Source organism: Physcomitrium patens, chromosome 5, assembly GCF_059467195.1.
Source record: "Physcomitrium patens ecotype Gransden chromosome 5, ASM5946719v1, whole genome shotgun sequence".
Lineage (NCBI taxonomy): Eukaryota > Viridiplantae > Streptophyta > Bryopsida > Funariales > Funariaceae > Physcomitrium > Physcomitrium patens.
The window spans coordinates 11,483,310-11,497,395 of NC_143414.1; the positions used below are offsets into that span (position 1 = coordinate 11,483,310).

Consider the following 14,086-nt stretch of genomic DNA (forward strand, 5'->3'; position numbering starts at 1 on the left):
AGCTTGGTTACAAATTTGAGAATTCGAGTGCACTTTCGGAGAATGCCGGAAAAAACGGATCCATGCGTTGGAACACATGCCACTAGTGACGTCAGTTTCCAAAAAGAACCCCGCTCCCAAGACCGGCCCTTGGTCATAGATCTTGCGGTGCCAGGGTGGACGGTCACAGGACCCACTCAAGCGCATGCAAAGACGGGAGGAGGAGAAGGGACAACTTCCAAGCCCGAGCTCGGATGCGTCTGGCTTCGCAATCTCCCCCTCCTTCGTCGTCCTCCTCCTCCTCCTCGGATCACAGGTTGCTGGGCAATCATCGTCCCTTTTGCTGCTGCTGCTGCTGAGATTTGAGCCATGGCGTGGCTGGTGTCATCCAGCATTGGCTTTGCAGTGCTGTGTTGGTGATGCCTGTGATCTGTGTGAGAGGAGCGGAGAGCAGAGATAAAGGGGAGTGGAGTGGAGGAGGGCATCGTGGAATGGTGGCGATGATTGAAGAAGTGGGAGAAGCTCGATTGATGCAAAATGACACGATATCCCGTGAAGCATTCATGGAGCGCAAGCTCAGCAATGAAAGTTGCGCTTGTAAGAAGAGCCTCCAAGCTTAGGATCTGGGAGAGGCGGTGAATTTTGAAAATTCCTTGGGTTGAATGTGATGTGGGTTTTTGGAACATGGTGTTGAGCAGTTATGTTTGCGAGAGAAGTTAATTTGAGGGAAGGATCGGGTTTGTGTAAGTGGGGTTGAAGGTGGAATAATGGGGCAGTGAGGATTGAAGATGGGACTGGTTGAGTGTTGGTAGGGGATGGTTTTGGTTAACATGAGGTTGAATCGTTTTCCAGAAGCATTGACCTTTTTGTATGGAGCGTCGATCGTGGATCGTTGGGAAGGTAGATTATGGCAGAAGAAATGTGTAAACTACCGCATTAGTGTACTCCGCGTGAATTCAGGTACTTCATCCATTGCGTATTCAATGGGATGTCTGATAGTTTTGTGTTTCTTCACGGTATTTGTTTATCATTCACATGTATCCGATTCTAGTGACTACGAGGTTCTTGCTGGACCATGGGATGCAACGTTGGGATTATTGGGTAACTACATTATTGCTGGAAGGCGTCGCGGGCTTAGGCGGTTTTGTTCAATTATTCAAGAGTGTTTGGTGCGAGATTAGACCGTCTGTGACATTTTCTTTGTTATAGTTTTTGCAACTTAATCACAGAGTGGGTTCGAATGAGCCTGGTGATATTGTGCGGACGTTAACATGAGTTTGACTTTACTCATTCATGCTCACATGCGAACTATGATCTTCAACACAAGTGGGGAAAAAGTCGACTCGAACTGGAGTCTTAGAGATTATATTTTAGTGATAGTCCAGTACTACTCGCATGCAAGGAAATCATATGATACAATTTGAAAGCAAATCGCTTCTTGGACTTACTGATTTGTTTTAAATAGCATGCACAATTAAATGGAGCAGCAGCGTCAATGGATTGTGATTGACTAGATGTTTCTGAACGACATTCGCGAGTATAGTTTCTCTTCAAAGGTGTTGCAACTCAAGAATTCTGCCTTGATTCGACATGCAAGTCTCATTTTCAATCAATTAGGGTTTATCGTTCCATCAAATAAATGAATACATATTGTACTTGTACACGTTTGAAATTAGAGATTGAAAAGTGAATATCTGCGTCTGGCTTCGTGACATCAGAGTCGAAATTAGACGCTATTCGAAATGATTAACAGTGAGCAAACGCTTTAGATATGACGCTAAGAATGACGCCGTGAGGGCCTTTTCATCGCAGATTTCATCGGGAGGTGCTGTATCGATATATGAGCACGAAATTTGCGGAGGCACCAAGTTTGTATCAGGATCTTAGCGAACATGGAGGCTCTTCATGTAGGGGGTGGGAGACAACGGGTTACTCACTCACAGTCTTCCACCTACGCTTCGCATGCAGTATCGCTTGCACCTGCAATGGCACCAGTAACCTTGGCAGACAACGATAATGGCCTCAATATGCGTAACATCGACAGCAATTTGGGGACACTTTGTGAGCATGTGCAAGTGGAAGGATGGAAATCAAAAGCTTTCTCAGACATCGTTGTGAAGGCAATGGGGCGCACTTTCCTGCTGCACCGTTTACTACTCTCTCGGAGCTCCTTCTTCAGGTCAGGATCCGATATTTGCCGCTAACCTTAAATATTCATGCTCTGCATCTATTCATTGAGAAAGATTTTGAAGAAAAGCTACAAGCTGCTTTGTCGCCGACTTCGCTAATTATAACTATTTTTGATGCTAGTATTCATTTATCCAACAGTCTCTTTTGTGATTATATGCTTACACTGATGGGTGGTAACAGGTTGTGAAAAAATAAATTGTGGGCTAAAATAATCTGGTTTGCGGATAATTTCTTGTTTCTTTTCCTTTCAAGCTGGGAAAATTCTTTTCTGTTGTTAGTGCATATTGTACTTAGCGCATCAGAATGTTTGTTAACAAGTTAGGAGAATCTTGCATTTATATATTTATTTTGGTTGAATCCAGAAACATGCTGCAGGGTCCTTGGAGAGAGGCAGGAGCTCCCGAGGTGACGCTACAAATAGACGATGAGAACGTGAATGCGGACGCTGTTGAAACCGCTTTAGCCTATTTGTATGGACACTATCCAAAACTCGATGATACCAACGCCTTTCGAGTGCTTGCTGCTGGTTCCTTCCTCGATCTTCAGGTAACTTGATGGGAACAATCTTATTGAACCTCATTTGCCTTCAAAAGCCACAAGAATTTTTCTTCTGGTGCCTATGTGTCAACCACCTGCATACATTTATTTTAGAGAGCCATGATATCCCGCAATTGCTGTTGAGTTGCTTCCTGACATGCTTGTGAATTTTGAACTGCACTGAGTATTTATACACGTTTTGGCACAAAATCCCAACTTTTATATTTCATTGTGATTCTTGTCTTTGTAGGATTTATGCTCTCTTTGCACGAACTTCATTATTTCGGAGCTTTATACCGAGAATTTTCTCGCTTATCAGGTAAACTGCTCTTGTTCCGGCGAATGCTTCAAAAGGTCCAGTTTCATCTCTGGGAGTGATTATGTACATTCTTGGTTTGTTGTTTGCAGTGTTTTCTGGTTTGTTAAAATTCAAAAAGGCAGCCAGAGGGTTATTTATTTATTTATTTTTATTGATATCACTAACATTTGTCCGCGGAGTGGCAGGCGTTTGCCGAAAGCCAAGATTATGGAGTACACGGTGAAAGGGTTCGCAAGGCATGTTGGGGTTATCTTTGTCGTGGCGGAGCTGTTGAGCTTCGGGAGGTTAGTTTTTCCCACAACTGAGTCATGATTGCGGTTGTAATATACCCTTATGATGAAAGACGACGTTGCTCACGCCAATATTTTCTCATTGAAGTGAACGACAAATTCAAGCTATGGGTTTGTCCCTGCAGATTCTTCCGAAGCTTTCCACTCAAACCTTGAGGAAACTATTGACCTCTGATGAACTCTGGGTGCTGAGTGAAGAGAAGAGGTGCGCTATGTGCCTCTTAGTCGCTGTTTTGCACTGTGATGTAATTAGCTAAGCAAAGTGTAGCTAGATTTTGAACGAATCTGAAAATCACTGAATAAGTGATGTCCATTTAGTCAAATTTGTAAGTTTCAATTTAGTGATAAGTGTTGCAAAACTGATTCTCAGAAAAAGAAAACTTTTCCTAAACATGGTATTTTAGTGATGGCAGGTTTGAGCTTGCATCATATGTTCTGGCAGCTCGTGGTGTGGTGCTCGAGATGCCTCAGATGCCAGGCACTGAATCGAAGGGCTCGCCTATTGAAGGGAACCCTGCAACAGAGGATTTAGTTTTGTCTGTTTCATCTGCTGACAAGGATCAGAAACTTGAAGAGACTCCTGACAAAGTTGCTTCTAGGTCGGACTACCATTGAATTTTTGCACAGGAGTTTATTGCTGTGGTCTTTTTGAAAGAAAGTGTCATACTGTTTCTGCGCTTCTTTTTTCGTGATAATGTTGTACTGTCACGTGCTTTCCATGCGTCAGCTTGCATTGGGGTACAATAGTACATGTGCTGAAACCCATTAGAATTTGAGCTCAGGTTGACATCAGATGGAGAGGTGAGTCACGTGTCGGTGGAGGGTGCACAAGTCCCAACTACGAAAGAAGTTGCAAAAACTGTGCACGATATTTTGTTCGAACTCGTTGATTCAGCAGTTACCAATTTTTCTGCTGGAATTTCGTCTCCTTCAACTTCCTTGAATCTGAACTCCTGCGATTCTGCACAAGGTAATCAAGGTCTAGGAGCGCCAGTATGCATGTGTGATCATGGTTTGGAGGCTCTGAATGGAAAGCCCCTAAAGGAAGTAGATCCATCACAAGCTTTTATTGAGATACGCAAAGATGGAGAAGCTTGCACGAGTGGGGATACATGTTCTACTCCTGGCCAGTTGAATTTTTCTGGTGCTGAATCTGGGTTTTGTGGACGGTTCGGCTTTGAAGAACCTTGGAATCCCCCTCGAACCGGTGAACACGTTGGTCATGATCTTTGCTCACCATCACCAGAGACAACTTCGTCGCCGAGTAGTAAAGTACCGCAAGACCAATGGTCAAGGTAAGAGCTCTCAGCCAATCTTGTTCTGTTTTTGGCTATATCTGTTCTTTCAGACAAGATTACATTCATAGTACATATGGAAGTTAGCTTCTATTAATAGTTTCTCTTATGGCAATGGAATTTTTGTACTTCGTCCCAATTTCCGACCTATTAATGACAGTAATGAAGATAGCATCTCGCTCTCTCTCTCTCTCTCTCTCGAAGCAGTATTGAATCCTTGGCACATATTTTTGTAGCAAATTTTTCAGCACTTCAAATCATTTTTTCTATTGTATTTCTCTGCCTACTAAGTTGTGTCCGTTTGCACCAGGGATAGTGCTTGCCCAACGCCTTCATGGGGTGGGCGAGTAGTAGAGAGGAGAATGAAGAAAGCTTTTCCCAACAATGGAAATTGCGGCATTGCCGAAGATTGGGAGGCTTTCTTAGGAGTGTTCGAAGGGGGAGGTGTTCTCTATTGTCATATGACGTTCGATGATTTGCTCTATATGCGAGGGCGTTTGGAGGAGCTGGGTTTCCCATGCAAAGCAGTCGCCGATAGCTTGTGGTTACAGGTGCTGTGCTTATGATCATATGTAGCATTCACAGCACATTCTGGCGTTATTATACTTTTGAGTCTATCCTTGCTTTTGTACCAATTCTGCAGGTTAGTAGGGCAATCAATGAACTATGACTTAAAATACTTTTTGGAAATTGAAACCCAAACTAATTTCCCTAGACCTCTATGAATATTGATTTGTTGGTCTGGTGGATGCGAGGATGAACTTTTTTGTCATCTATGTACTTGCTCTTCACCTGATAATGTTTGTTATTGCAGACACACTTACGTCAGCAAGTGCTTACAATTGCTGCAGACACTTGTAGGAGTTGTAGCTTAGTGTACGCAAATTGCAGTTGCCGCCAGTTCAACCCAAGTTATGCGCATAGTAGAATATCAGGTCTGCTCTACAGAGACGACGGTCAGAGTACAGACCCTATACCCACTGGGATTTTTCCTGGAGCGGAGGGCATTGGTGGCACCTCAGGTAGTGGAATTGGTGTCAGTTCACAGTCTGCTGGTCGAGTCCATGTTCGCAACACAATAGATGGTTTAGCAGGTGTCGGTCGAGGTACAACTTTCGGAGCTCCTGGTAGTTGGCCGGCTCCTAGATTCCTCTACATTCCCACCTTAGGGGCGTATGGTGGAAGAGGAAACCCTCAGCAGAGTGGAGGTGGGAATAATCAAGCGGATGTAAGGCTTGATCTTATTGGACGCGACCTTGCCGTGGCGCATTATGCACCAGAAGGTCCCACTCAAGGAGGCACTGCTTCAGCTAGTGTTCCAAGCCCTGTTCAACCAGATCTCACCTCAAGGACTGAGGGTTCATCAGTTGCAGGAAAGCCTGCAAGTATTGATACAAGTCTGAGCAATGTGAGCATCGACAAAGATCTTGCTACAAAGGAATATGAAGCAGGTGGAGGAGGATCCATACAGTTGGATTTGAACACACCTTTGCGCAGCTTTCCCCCGTTCCGGTTTGGGTAAGTTGTTAAAACTTGAAAATGTTACTTCTAAAGTACGTTTAATTTGCTTTTGATAAATCTTGTGGACTTTAAGTATTACACTCAGTATGGATAACGGTCGGTATGAGATAACAATCCTCGAGCCTTCTTGCAGGGTTGAATTTGAAGATGTGAATCGCCTCCAAGATGGCCAGTCCAAGCATTCACCAGAAGCTTTCTATGGCGGTTCTTTGTGGAAGGTAAGAATTCGTAAAATTATTAATTTTTACCACGTGTTTTCAATTTTGAAGTACAAGGTTGTTGCACTGCAAATGATGACCTCAACACTCACTAGTAGTGTCTAAGCCAATTCGTATTTGAGTAATTTGATGTCAATTGGTGTACAAGCAGCTCATCAGGAATAGGTACTGCAAATCCTTACAATATCTTTCTATTTAGTATTGATATTCTGGTGATTTTTGTGAGAATCAGGTCAGTGTGCAAGCCTTCAATGACGAAGATCCGAGGGGGAGGCGCACACTTGGTAATCATGATTTCCCGAAACGTGCAGATCGTCATTTCTTAACCTTAAAAGGATTGACAATAGAGCACAACGGACATTTTAGACTTTTATTTTTTTCTTTTTGCGGAGGGTGGGCAACGTAGTTACTCTTGTGATGCAATTGGGTTGACTCAAAATGGAAATTCGTGGCAAAATGTACTGCTTCTTGACTAGTTTTCTGTCTAATTTTGTAGGAATCTTAATAACCTCAAAATGGCATGAGAGCAATTTTGAGAGATTTCGAGTTCAGATGTTTTACAAATTTTGATCGATAGATGTAAAGCAAGTGAAGCTTAAAAGCACATTCTAAATATTTAAGACATAGAAGATTTGTGTTTGAAGTGTAATGGCAAATGTAGAAAAATCATTTTTAACCTACAAAGTTCATAAGTAATTTTTATTTTTTTATTTTTTCTAAAATATTGAAGGAAAATATGTGGTAACAGTTTAAACAACGCATTCAAATGTTTCGTACTATATGTAAGAAGAAAAATGTCAAAACTATGTTTTGAGATCGAAATGTTGACCCTTGCAGACGTTTTTACCCAGAACTTCTGTTAGAATTACTTGAAAATTGAGGGTATTGGCGTCCCATTGATAACCTTTCGCTGTGTCGCGTCTAATTGTTGGATTTATAAAAGCGTTACACAGGCCTGTGTGTAGACCACAGATGCTCGAGAAAACTTAACCTGCTTAGAGTTCCGAGATTTTTTCGGGTCCATTTAGGGGTAACTCGAATTTGGTTGTTCCACAATGACAGTGGCAAAGATTTGCCATATTGGTTCCAGGAGTTCACAACTGAGAAATTATGTTTTTCAGGTCTTTTCCTGCATAGGCGCAAAGCAGAGGACGTGGGTCCTCACAGAAAGGTGGGCTTTTTACAGATGAGGGGATATAAAAGGTTTTCCGTTATTAAGAAAATCTTTTCAATGTTATTTACTCTCAGATGATCTCTTAGATTTTTTCTTCTGAGCTCTGATTAATCACATAGTTTGACACAATTTTGGACCCTAAATTGCCACCGAGAATAATCAAGTATGCTAGAAACACATTGTTGTAGGGAGCAAATAAATAATCTCAGTTTTTCCTCGTCAATAGAGATGATTATCCAATCACATACCCGACAACTATTTATTATGATTTATCGTACTGTCTTTAACTGCGATTGTTTTGGTGTAGGTTTCCTTCTACACCGACACCAGAGAAAAGGTGACAGCTCGGTACCAAGTAAGATTTCAACCCCGAGCACTTTAGCTCTAATCTTGTCAAAATAATGTTGTCGGAAGAAGACGAGACGGCTATGATATTCATTCAGTTTTCGTGCATTCAAGTTGTAACGAAGCAATTGATGTCTTGTAGACGATTAATTTCGTTATGTGATACATTGTTACAGTACCATATTGTGTGGAGCATGATCCAAATGAAATATATTTGTGTGGTACTAAGGCAAGTGCGGTAATAAATGTGTTATTACTTTTACTGCCTTGCAGCTGATATGTCCAGCCAAACGTGGCGTGATTCCACTTGGAAGCCTTACCCAAGCAGGGACATTGCTACCAAAGGCACCTAAAGGGTGGGGCTGGCGAACGGCTTTCTTGTTCGATGAACTACCAGAGCTTCTGCAGGGTGGTTCCCTTCGAGTGGCAGCTGTTGTACAACTTGTCTAACGTGCACCCACAAGGAGGAACAATGCTCAGAAACTCTTCTTTTCCCGCCTGGTCGAGTTCTTGAAGTGTGTTCTAAGAAAAGGAATATTGTACTGTCATGTGGGGTTCATTCCTCGTACTGTAAGAGTAGAAGATACATGTAAGATTTCAATTGCGAGTGGGCACAAAGACATTTCCTTATAATTTGAATCGAATTCTTACACTATCAAAAAACCTATTTTGTATGGGTCGATATGAGTGGAGTGAGTCACAGTAGAGTTGACCCTTATTTTGTAGATGCGAGGTTTATTTTCTTATCAATGTAACTGACTCCAAAGCTTGGACCATTGTGGTGAAACATCTCTCCTGATGAAATATTCTCTTCATTTCCAAGTCGCAAAGTCTTTGTCTGCGTAAAATACGTTTTGTCTACTCTGACCAATAGCGTCAGTTACTTTTACTCAAGGCTGCCCCCAAATTGCCTGCACGCCTGATAATCAGAACTTTTCTTCCAATAAGTTCTGATTTGTAAGCTCAAGTTTGATCCTCTCTGCTGAGACAAATTTGCTGGCTGGCTGTGACAGATAGCCACCATCACTGCAGTAACGCAACCACTCCAATGGAATTCTTGATAGTTGCAAATTTTTAATAATAGAGACGGACCCTTTGAGCTTAAAAAATTACAAATAAGATAAAATCACGTGTCTTATGTCTCTTTCATGTATATGTAAAGCGATTCGTTTGATTTACAAGACTCAACTCTATTTGAAGCAATTTAAGTGAGCCTTTGGACTCAGAAGCCCAATTTGAAAGGTTATTGTACAAAAGTTTTACAAAGGTCATATGTTTGGTAAAGAACTGTTTTTAGAAGTTTTGGTAATTGGCAATAGTCAAAATTGAGAATATGTCATAAAATGAATGAAATCATTTTTTTATTATTATTACTATAGTTCTAAATATAAAGTTGATTTCCTTGACTAGAAAGCTTACTGAGTGAGGCTTCTCAATTTCAACCAATCATTAGCATAGAAAGTTGTGGCTTCTCACCTTGGTCATTAAGTATAAAGACCTCCTAAGACAAATAAAATGCACGAACATAATGTGGACAAGGTAGAGAGAGTTTGAACTACAAAATCTAATTTTTAAATTTCAAAATCAAGTTTTACTTATTGCAATGAAGCATGGAGCTAATCTAATTCTTAAAAAGTTTAATAAAAATACATTCTAATTCAAAGACAAGAATAAAAAATTAAAATGAAATAAAATTCATCAAACCTTGTTAAGAATATTCTTTGATTAAATACATACATGATTTTAAAGACTAAGAATTAAATTATAAAAACCATTATTTAATATTTATCTAAGACAAAATACTTATTTTTTATACAATTTTTTATTTTATTCTTATTAAAGATGTTATTTCTTAGACATCTATTTTAATAGAATCTGCATGCTAAATTAAACTCTAATCCCAATTTTAATTGAAGTTGTCTCAAAATGATATATTGACAAGATTGAATAAAAATAATGTCATTGATTTTTTATTTGTTGTTGACTTCTAATTTTATTTCTTGGAAGATTTATTAATAGACAATCTTGTATTATTTAATGTACTCATATTTGGCTGAACATAAATAAGTAATAATTTTGTGACTAATTTATAACTGCAACAAACATGTTATATTTAATCTTAGAGTAAATTATACAATTTGATAATAATGGTTTAGTTCTGGTGCAGTTATGCTCAACTTGTTGAAAAGTAATTCTAACATATCAATCTTTTATATCTTATCTTTTGTTTATACTTGTAAAATTCAAAAAATAACAATGAATTTACTATGCTCCAATAATGTAATGATCAAGATATAGTAGATGGCTCCTAGACTATTGCATAAATTTAAATTTTAGCTTTAATTGCTTCAAAAGCACTATACAACAAAAAAAAATACTCTAGTATGATCAAGTTAATTGTAGCTTTTTAGATCAATTCTACCTTTGCAGAAAAAATTGAATTCATTAAATATATGCTTTGATCTTGTGAAAAAAAAAAAAAATGATAGTTAATTTTAAGATGAAAGTTTTGTATCTTCTCATATTATATTTATAAAAAAATAAATTAAATTAAACCAGAGTTTAGAGTATTATATCCACTCCAGTATTTATTGGGCCAGATTAGAGAACATATTAAATGTTGAATTGTTTTAAAAGAATTTAAGTACGTCACTAAAATTTAATTTTCTTTTGATCATTGTGTCTTATCACTGAATTAGTATACAAACACATAAATTTCTCAAAAGGCTTTATTATATAATACATGGTTTATTTTTAAAACGTGAATAAATTTATAGTATTTTTTTGATAATTCATGTTGAAAATAAGTATGAATTAATTTTTTAAAAATAATTCAAAATATATTCAAACTGAATTTAAGGTATTAACATTAAATATGATTTTATAATTCAAATACGTGTACTTTTGTATTATAATTTAGTCAGAAATAACTTTCGATAGTGTAATGTTAAAGAAAGTTGATCTTGATCCAAAAGCGTACATATTATACAGTTGAATAAAACATCAAAAGCATGCATAAAACCACCACATACTGTTTGTTTTTTAAACAAAAGTTAGGTTCTTCTTTGAATGGATTTTTGCAATGAATAAAGGATTTTGTTTTTTGGTGAAGATAAAAATAATTATTGTTAATGATATAAAAAGAAGTGTCTTTTTACATCACCAATATATACACCACCATCAAACAAAAAGTAATGTAATTTTAAATCATGATGTGATTCAATGATTTAGTGTCTTTAAGATCATGTATGAACATATATCTTTCATTTACGTATGAACATAAATGAAATATACGTATCTTGGAGAGAGAGCTGCTTTCAAATTAAAAATTATATATATATATATCAAGAATTTGATTCTTTCCAACTCATGCACATAACTTGAATCATTATGCATGTTCTTTTTCTTCTCCTTTTTTAGGAAATGCCATTAATATAAGCATTGAAAAAAAAAACAAAAAACAAAAAACAACTTTGAAATTTTAAAATTGAAAGTAGGAAGGAGACGGTAATCATGACGAATGCTAATAAATTTGATTTTTTATTTTTATTTTAAATAGAGACATACATACTTCATATATTAATTCAAGATTTGGTTTTATTAAAATAAGTTAATATTTCAAAAAAATTCAAGGCATCTTTAATAACCCTACTAGCAGCATCTATTAGATCCTAGAAGTTGCTCGGTTATTACTTTCTCCAGCCTCCATTAATCTTCGTTGGCTTAAAAGTGCCACTAATTACTTTCCGAACCAGCTCCGCATTAACTTTCCTTAAATAACTAATTCAAAAGAGATCATTAGTAGATTCAAATTGTTAAAAGTTCTTTGTTTATAAATAATTGACCACTTAGTCAACTGCAAAGGATAGATGCATTGTAATCACATGTAATGTAGTTATTTTTGATTCCTAAACTCAGCCTCTACTTCTTCTTTAATGTAACATCACAGGAATTATTGCTATTATTATTATTATTATTATTATCAACATCACTATATTTTGAGTTCATATTGTCAAGTTACATATGATAGAATTAAATAAAATTCAAATAATAACTAAAGAAATTAACAATTCATAGGTTTCTCTTAAAAGGGAAACTTCCCTATGTTACCTTGAAATGTGGCACAAAAGTGCCTTCAACAATCTGATCTCTGACCCCTCACCAAGTAAATGGGAAATAATATTAACAGTAGTAACAACAATCCATGTTTCGAAAACAGTTTCTTAAATTTTCAATTATATTTAGAAGTAACACACTTCTTACCTTCAAATTCTACCACCTTCCACACCCATTGCCAGTAGATAAAATTACAAATTCACAGCAGATAAAAAATTAAAAATAAATAAAGAAAAAGGAGAAAGTGCAACCTTGGACAAACAAGACAATTACCCATGTGTTCAACTTCACCCCACATGACAACAAGGGGCATTCAAATTGAATTATCCAAGCATCACCCACATGCATAGTAAGTACTCATATATATATATATATATATATATATATACATCTTTATCTGATGCCACTGGTCTTTTTCTTTTTCCCCAAGTGGAAGAGCAACACAATCAACACCATGTGCAAAGTGGGGGGTTGCAGTACACAAAGGAAAGCCACATGGGTTTACACAGAGAGACACTTGGGGACTGACTTTGAGTGGCTGTGCTCTTGATGCACAGAACTCCCCTCCCTTTGCAACAACAAAATCAGGAGTAAGTAGTTGTGGGAAAGGTACCAAGTGCACTTTGGATTCTCTGAGTGGGAACCCACATTCCATTACTCCTGTGCCAGCGATGTGGGCATTGCAGCAGCAGCAGCAACACTCCCATGTTGATGAGCTGGGGACAACAAGGAAAAGGAGATGATGAGGATGAAGATAATGAAGGAAGAAGAGGAAAAGGAATAGTGGGTAAGGAAGGAAATGGGGGTCTGCTGTGTTGCTTGGCTGCTGCAGTAGCAGTAGTACTACTACTACTACTCCACTAGGGCCCTCAGCTCTGCAGGTTGTGGTCCCTTGCAGATGCCTTGTCAGTCAGTCATCAAGGAAAGAAAGCCAGACACTTACTTCTATACACACCCCACAACTCCATCACCCTTCTCTTTAATGGCTCTATTTACCAGTCTCTGTTTTGGAGGCTTTCCTCATTATTATTATCACTTGTGCATGGTGCCTACTGGCACCACCACTACCAGAACAGCACCCTGGTGGAAGTCCATGCATGATCAAGGTTTTGATACATGGGAATCATGGTCTCCATCAGCCACTACAGGGTCACAGAAAATTTCTAAGTTTTGTGAACTTGGAATTTGTATGACCTTGGAAATTAGAGTGTGTTTGTGTATTTCCTTAAGATGTGGATTTCTTTACGGGTTGTTTGTGTTGTGTCATAGAGAGTTGTTCTGTTACTAATAATGGAGCCCAATTGTTAAAAATTAGATTTCAAAAACTTACATGTTCAAGTTTGTGTTCTAGCAAAACAGTGAAGGTAGCATTGTAGTTCCTTCACTGATCACAAGAAAGTTCCCACCAGCTTGAAACTCAATGCTTGTGAGTTGATACATGCAACCTCACTTGAGGAAGGTGTAGGAGAAAATCCCAAATCAAGAAACAATAATTTAATCAAGGAAAATTGCAGTGACAATTAATAGCTTTTACTATAGATGAGTAGTAAGTTTTCTGAAAAGAGAGGGGAATGACACTCCATGTACAAAGGGGGGCACGCAGCAGGGGGTCCCTCATCCCAGCTCAGGGTAACAATGTACTAGAGTAATTCAGTGGGACCCTTGGCAAAGCTCTGAAGTTGGGACCATCTGATAGAATCTCAATACTGTCAAATAAATGAAATTAGTAAAATAGGCCCAATATGTGAGGTTATTGCATGATTAAAAAATCTTCTCAAGAAGTAATAACCAAACATATATACATATCAAATTCAATTAGGTATTTCGTCTCTGTTATGCATTGCTAAGGATTGCAACATTTCTATTCACTATGCCAGCGTCATAGGGCTGCATACTTAAGCGCGTGCCAGGTGGAAGGATGAGAATTTGTGGAAACATCCCCAGAGACAACCTGGGAAAAGCTCAGATTGCCCATAAAATCATCTGCAGTGGGAGCTGGAGCCAGGTTGGCGCTTCCACCAGAAAACAGTTTTCTATCTGGGACCAGTTTCTCAAAACTCCAGAATGGGGCTGCTACCACCTGTCTTCTGCTGTTGGTCCAG

The 14,086-nt window shown here is 38.3% G+C and overlaps 1 protein-coding gene across 6 annotated transcripts; it reads left to right on the forward strand.

Annotated features, from left to right (window-relative positions):
• The first annotated feature begins 229 nt into the window (after window positions 1–229).
• Window positions 230–8,683, forward strand: LOC112282709 (uncharacterized). 6 transcript variants are annotated; one of them, XM_024520694.3, is made up of 16 exons: window positions 230–576; window positions 832–939; window positions 1,792–2,158; window positions 2,532–2,715; window positions 2,957–3,025; window positions 3,211–3,309; window positions 3,441–3,520; window positions 3,720–3,914; window positions 4,098–4,610; window positions 4,921–5,161; window positions 5,425–6,128; window positions 6,265–6,349; window positions 6,582–6,633; window positions 7,471–7,520; window positions 7,831–7,878; window positions 8,142–8,683. In XM_024520694.3, exons 3-16 carry the CDS (start codon window positions 1,872–1,874, stop codon window positions 8,316–8,318), a joined length of 2,784 nt encoding a protein of 927 aa, XP_024376462.1. In that variant the 5' UTR covers window positions 230–576; window positions 832–939; window positions 1,792–1,871; the 3' UTR covers window positions 8,319–8,683. The 6 variants fall into 6 exon arrangements, with proteins under 6 accessions (XP_024376462.1, XP_024376465.1, XP_090106640.1 ...); XM_024520697.3 differs by having other exon boundaries at window positions 3,729–3,914; XM_090250514.1 differs by having other exon boundaries at window positions 231–576; window positions 2,545–2,715; window positions 3,729–3,914.
• The last annotated feature ends 5,403 nt before the right edge of the window (window positions 8,684–14,086 follow it).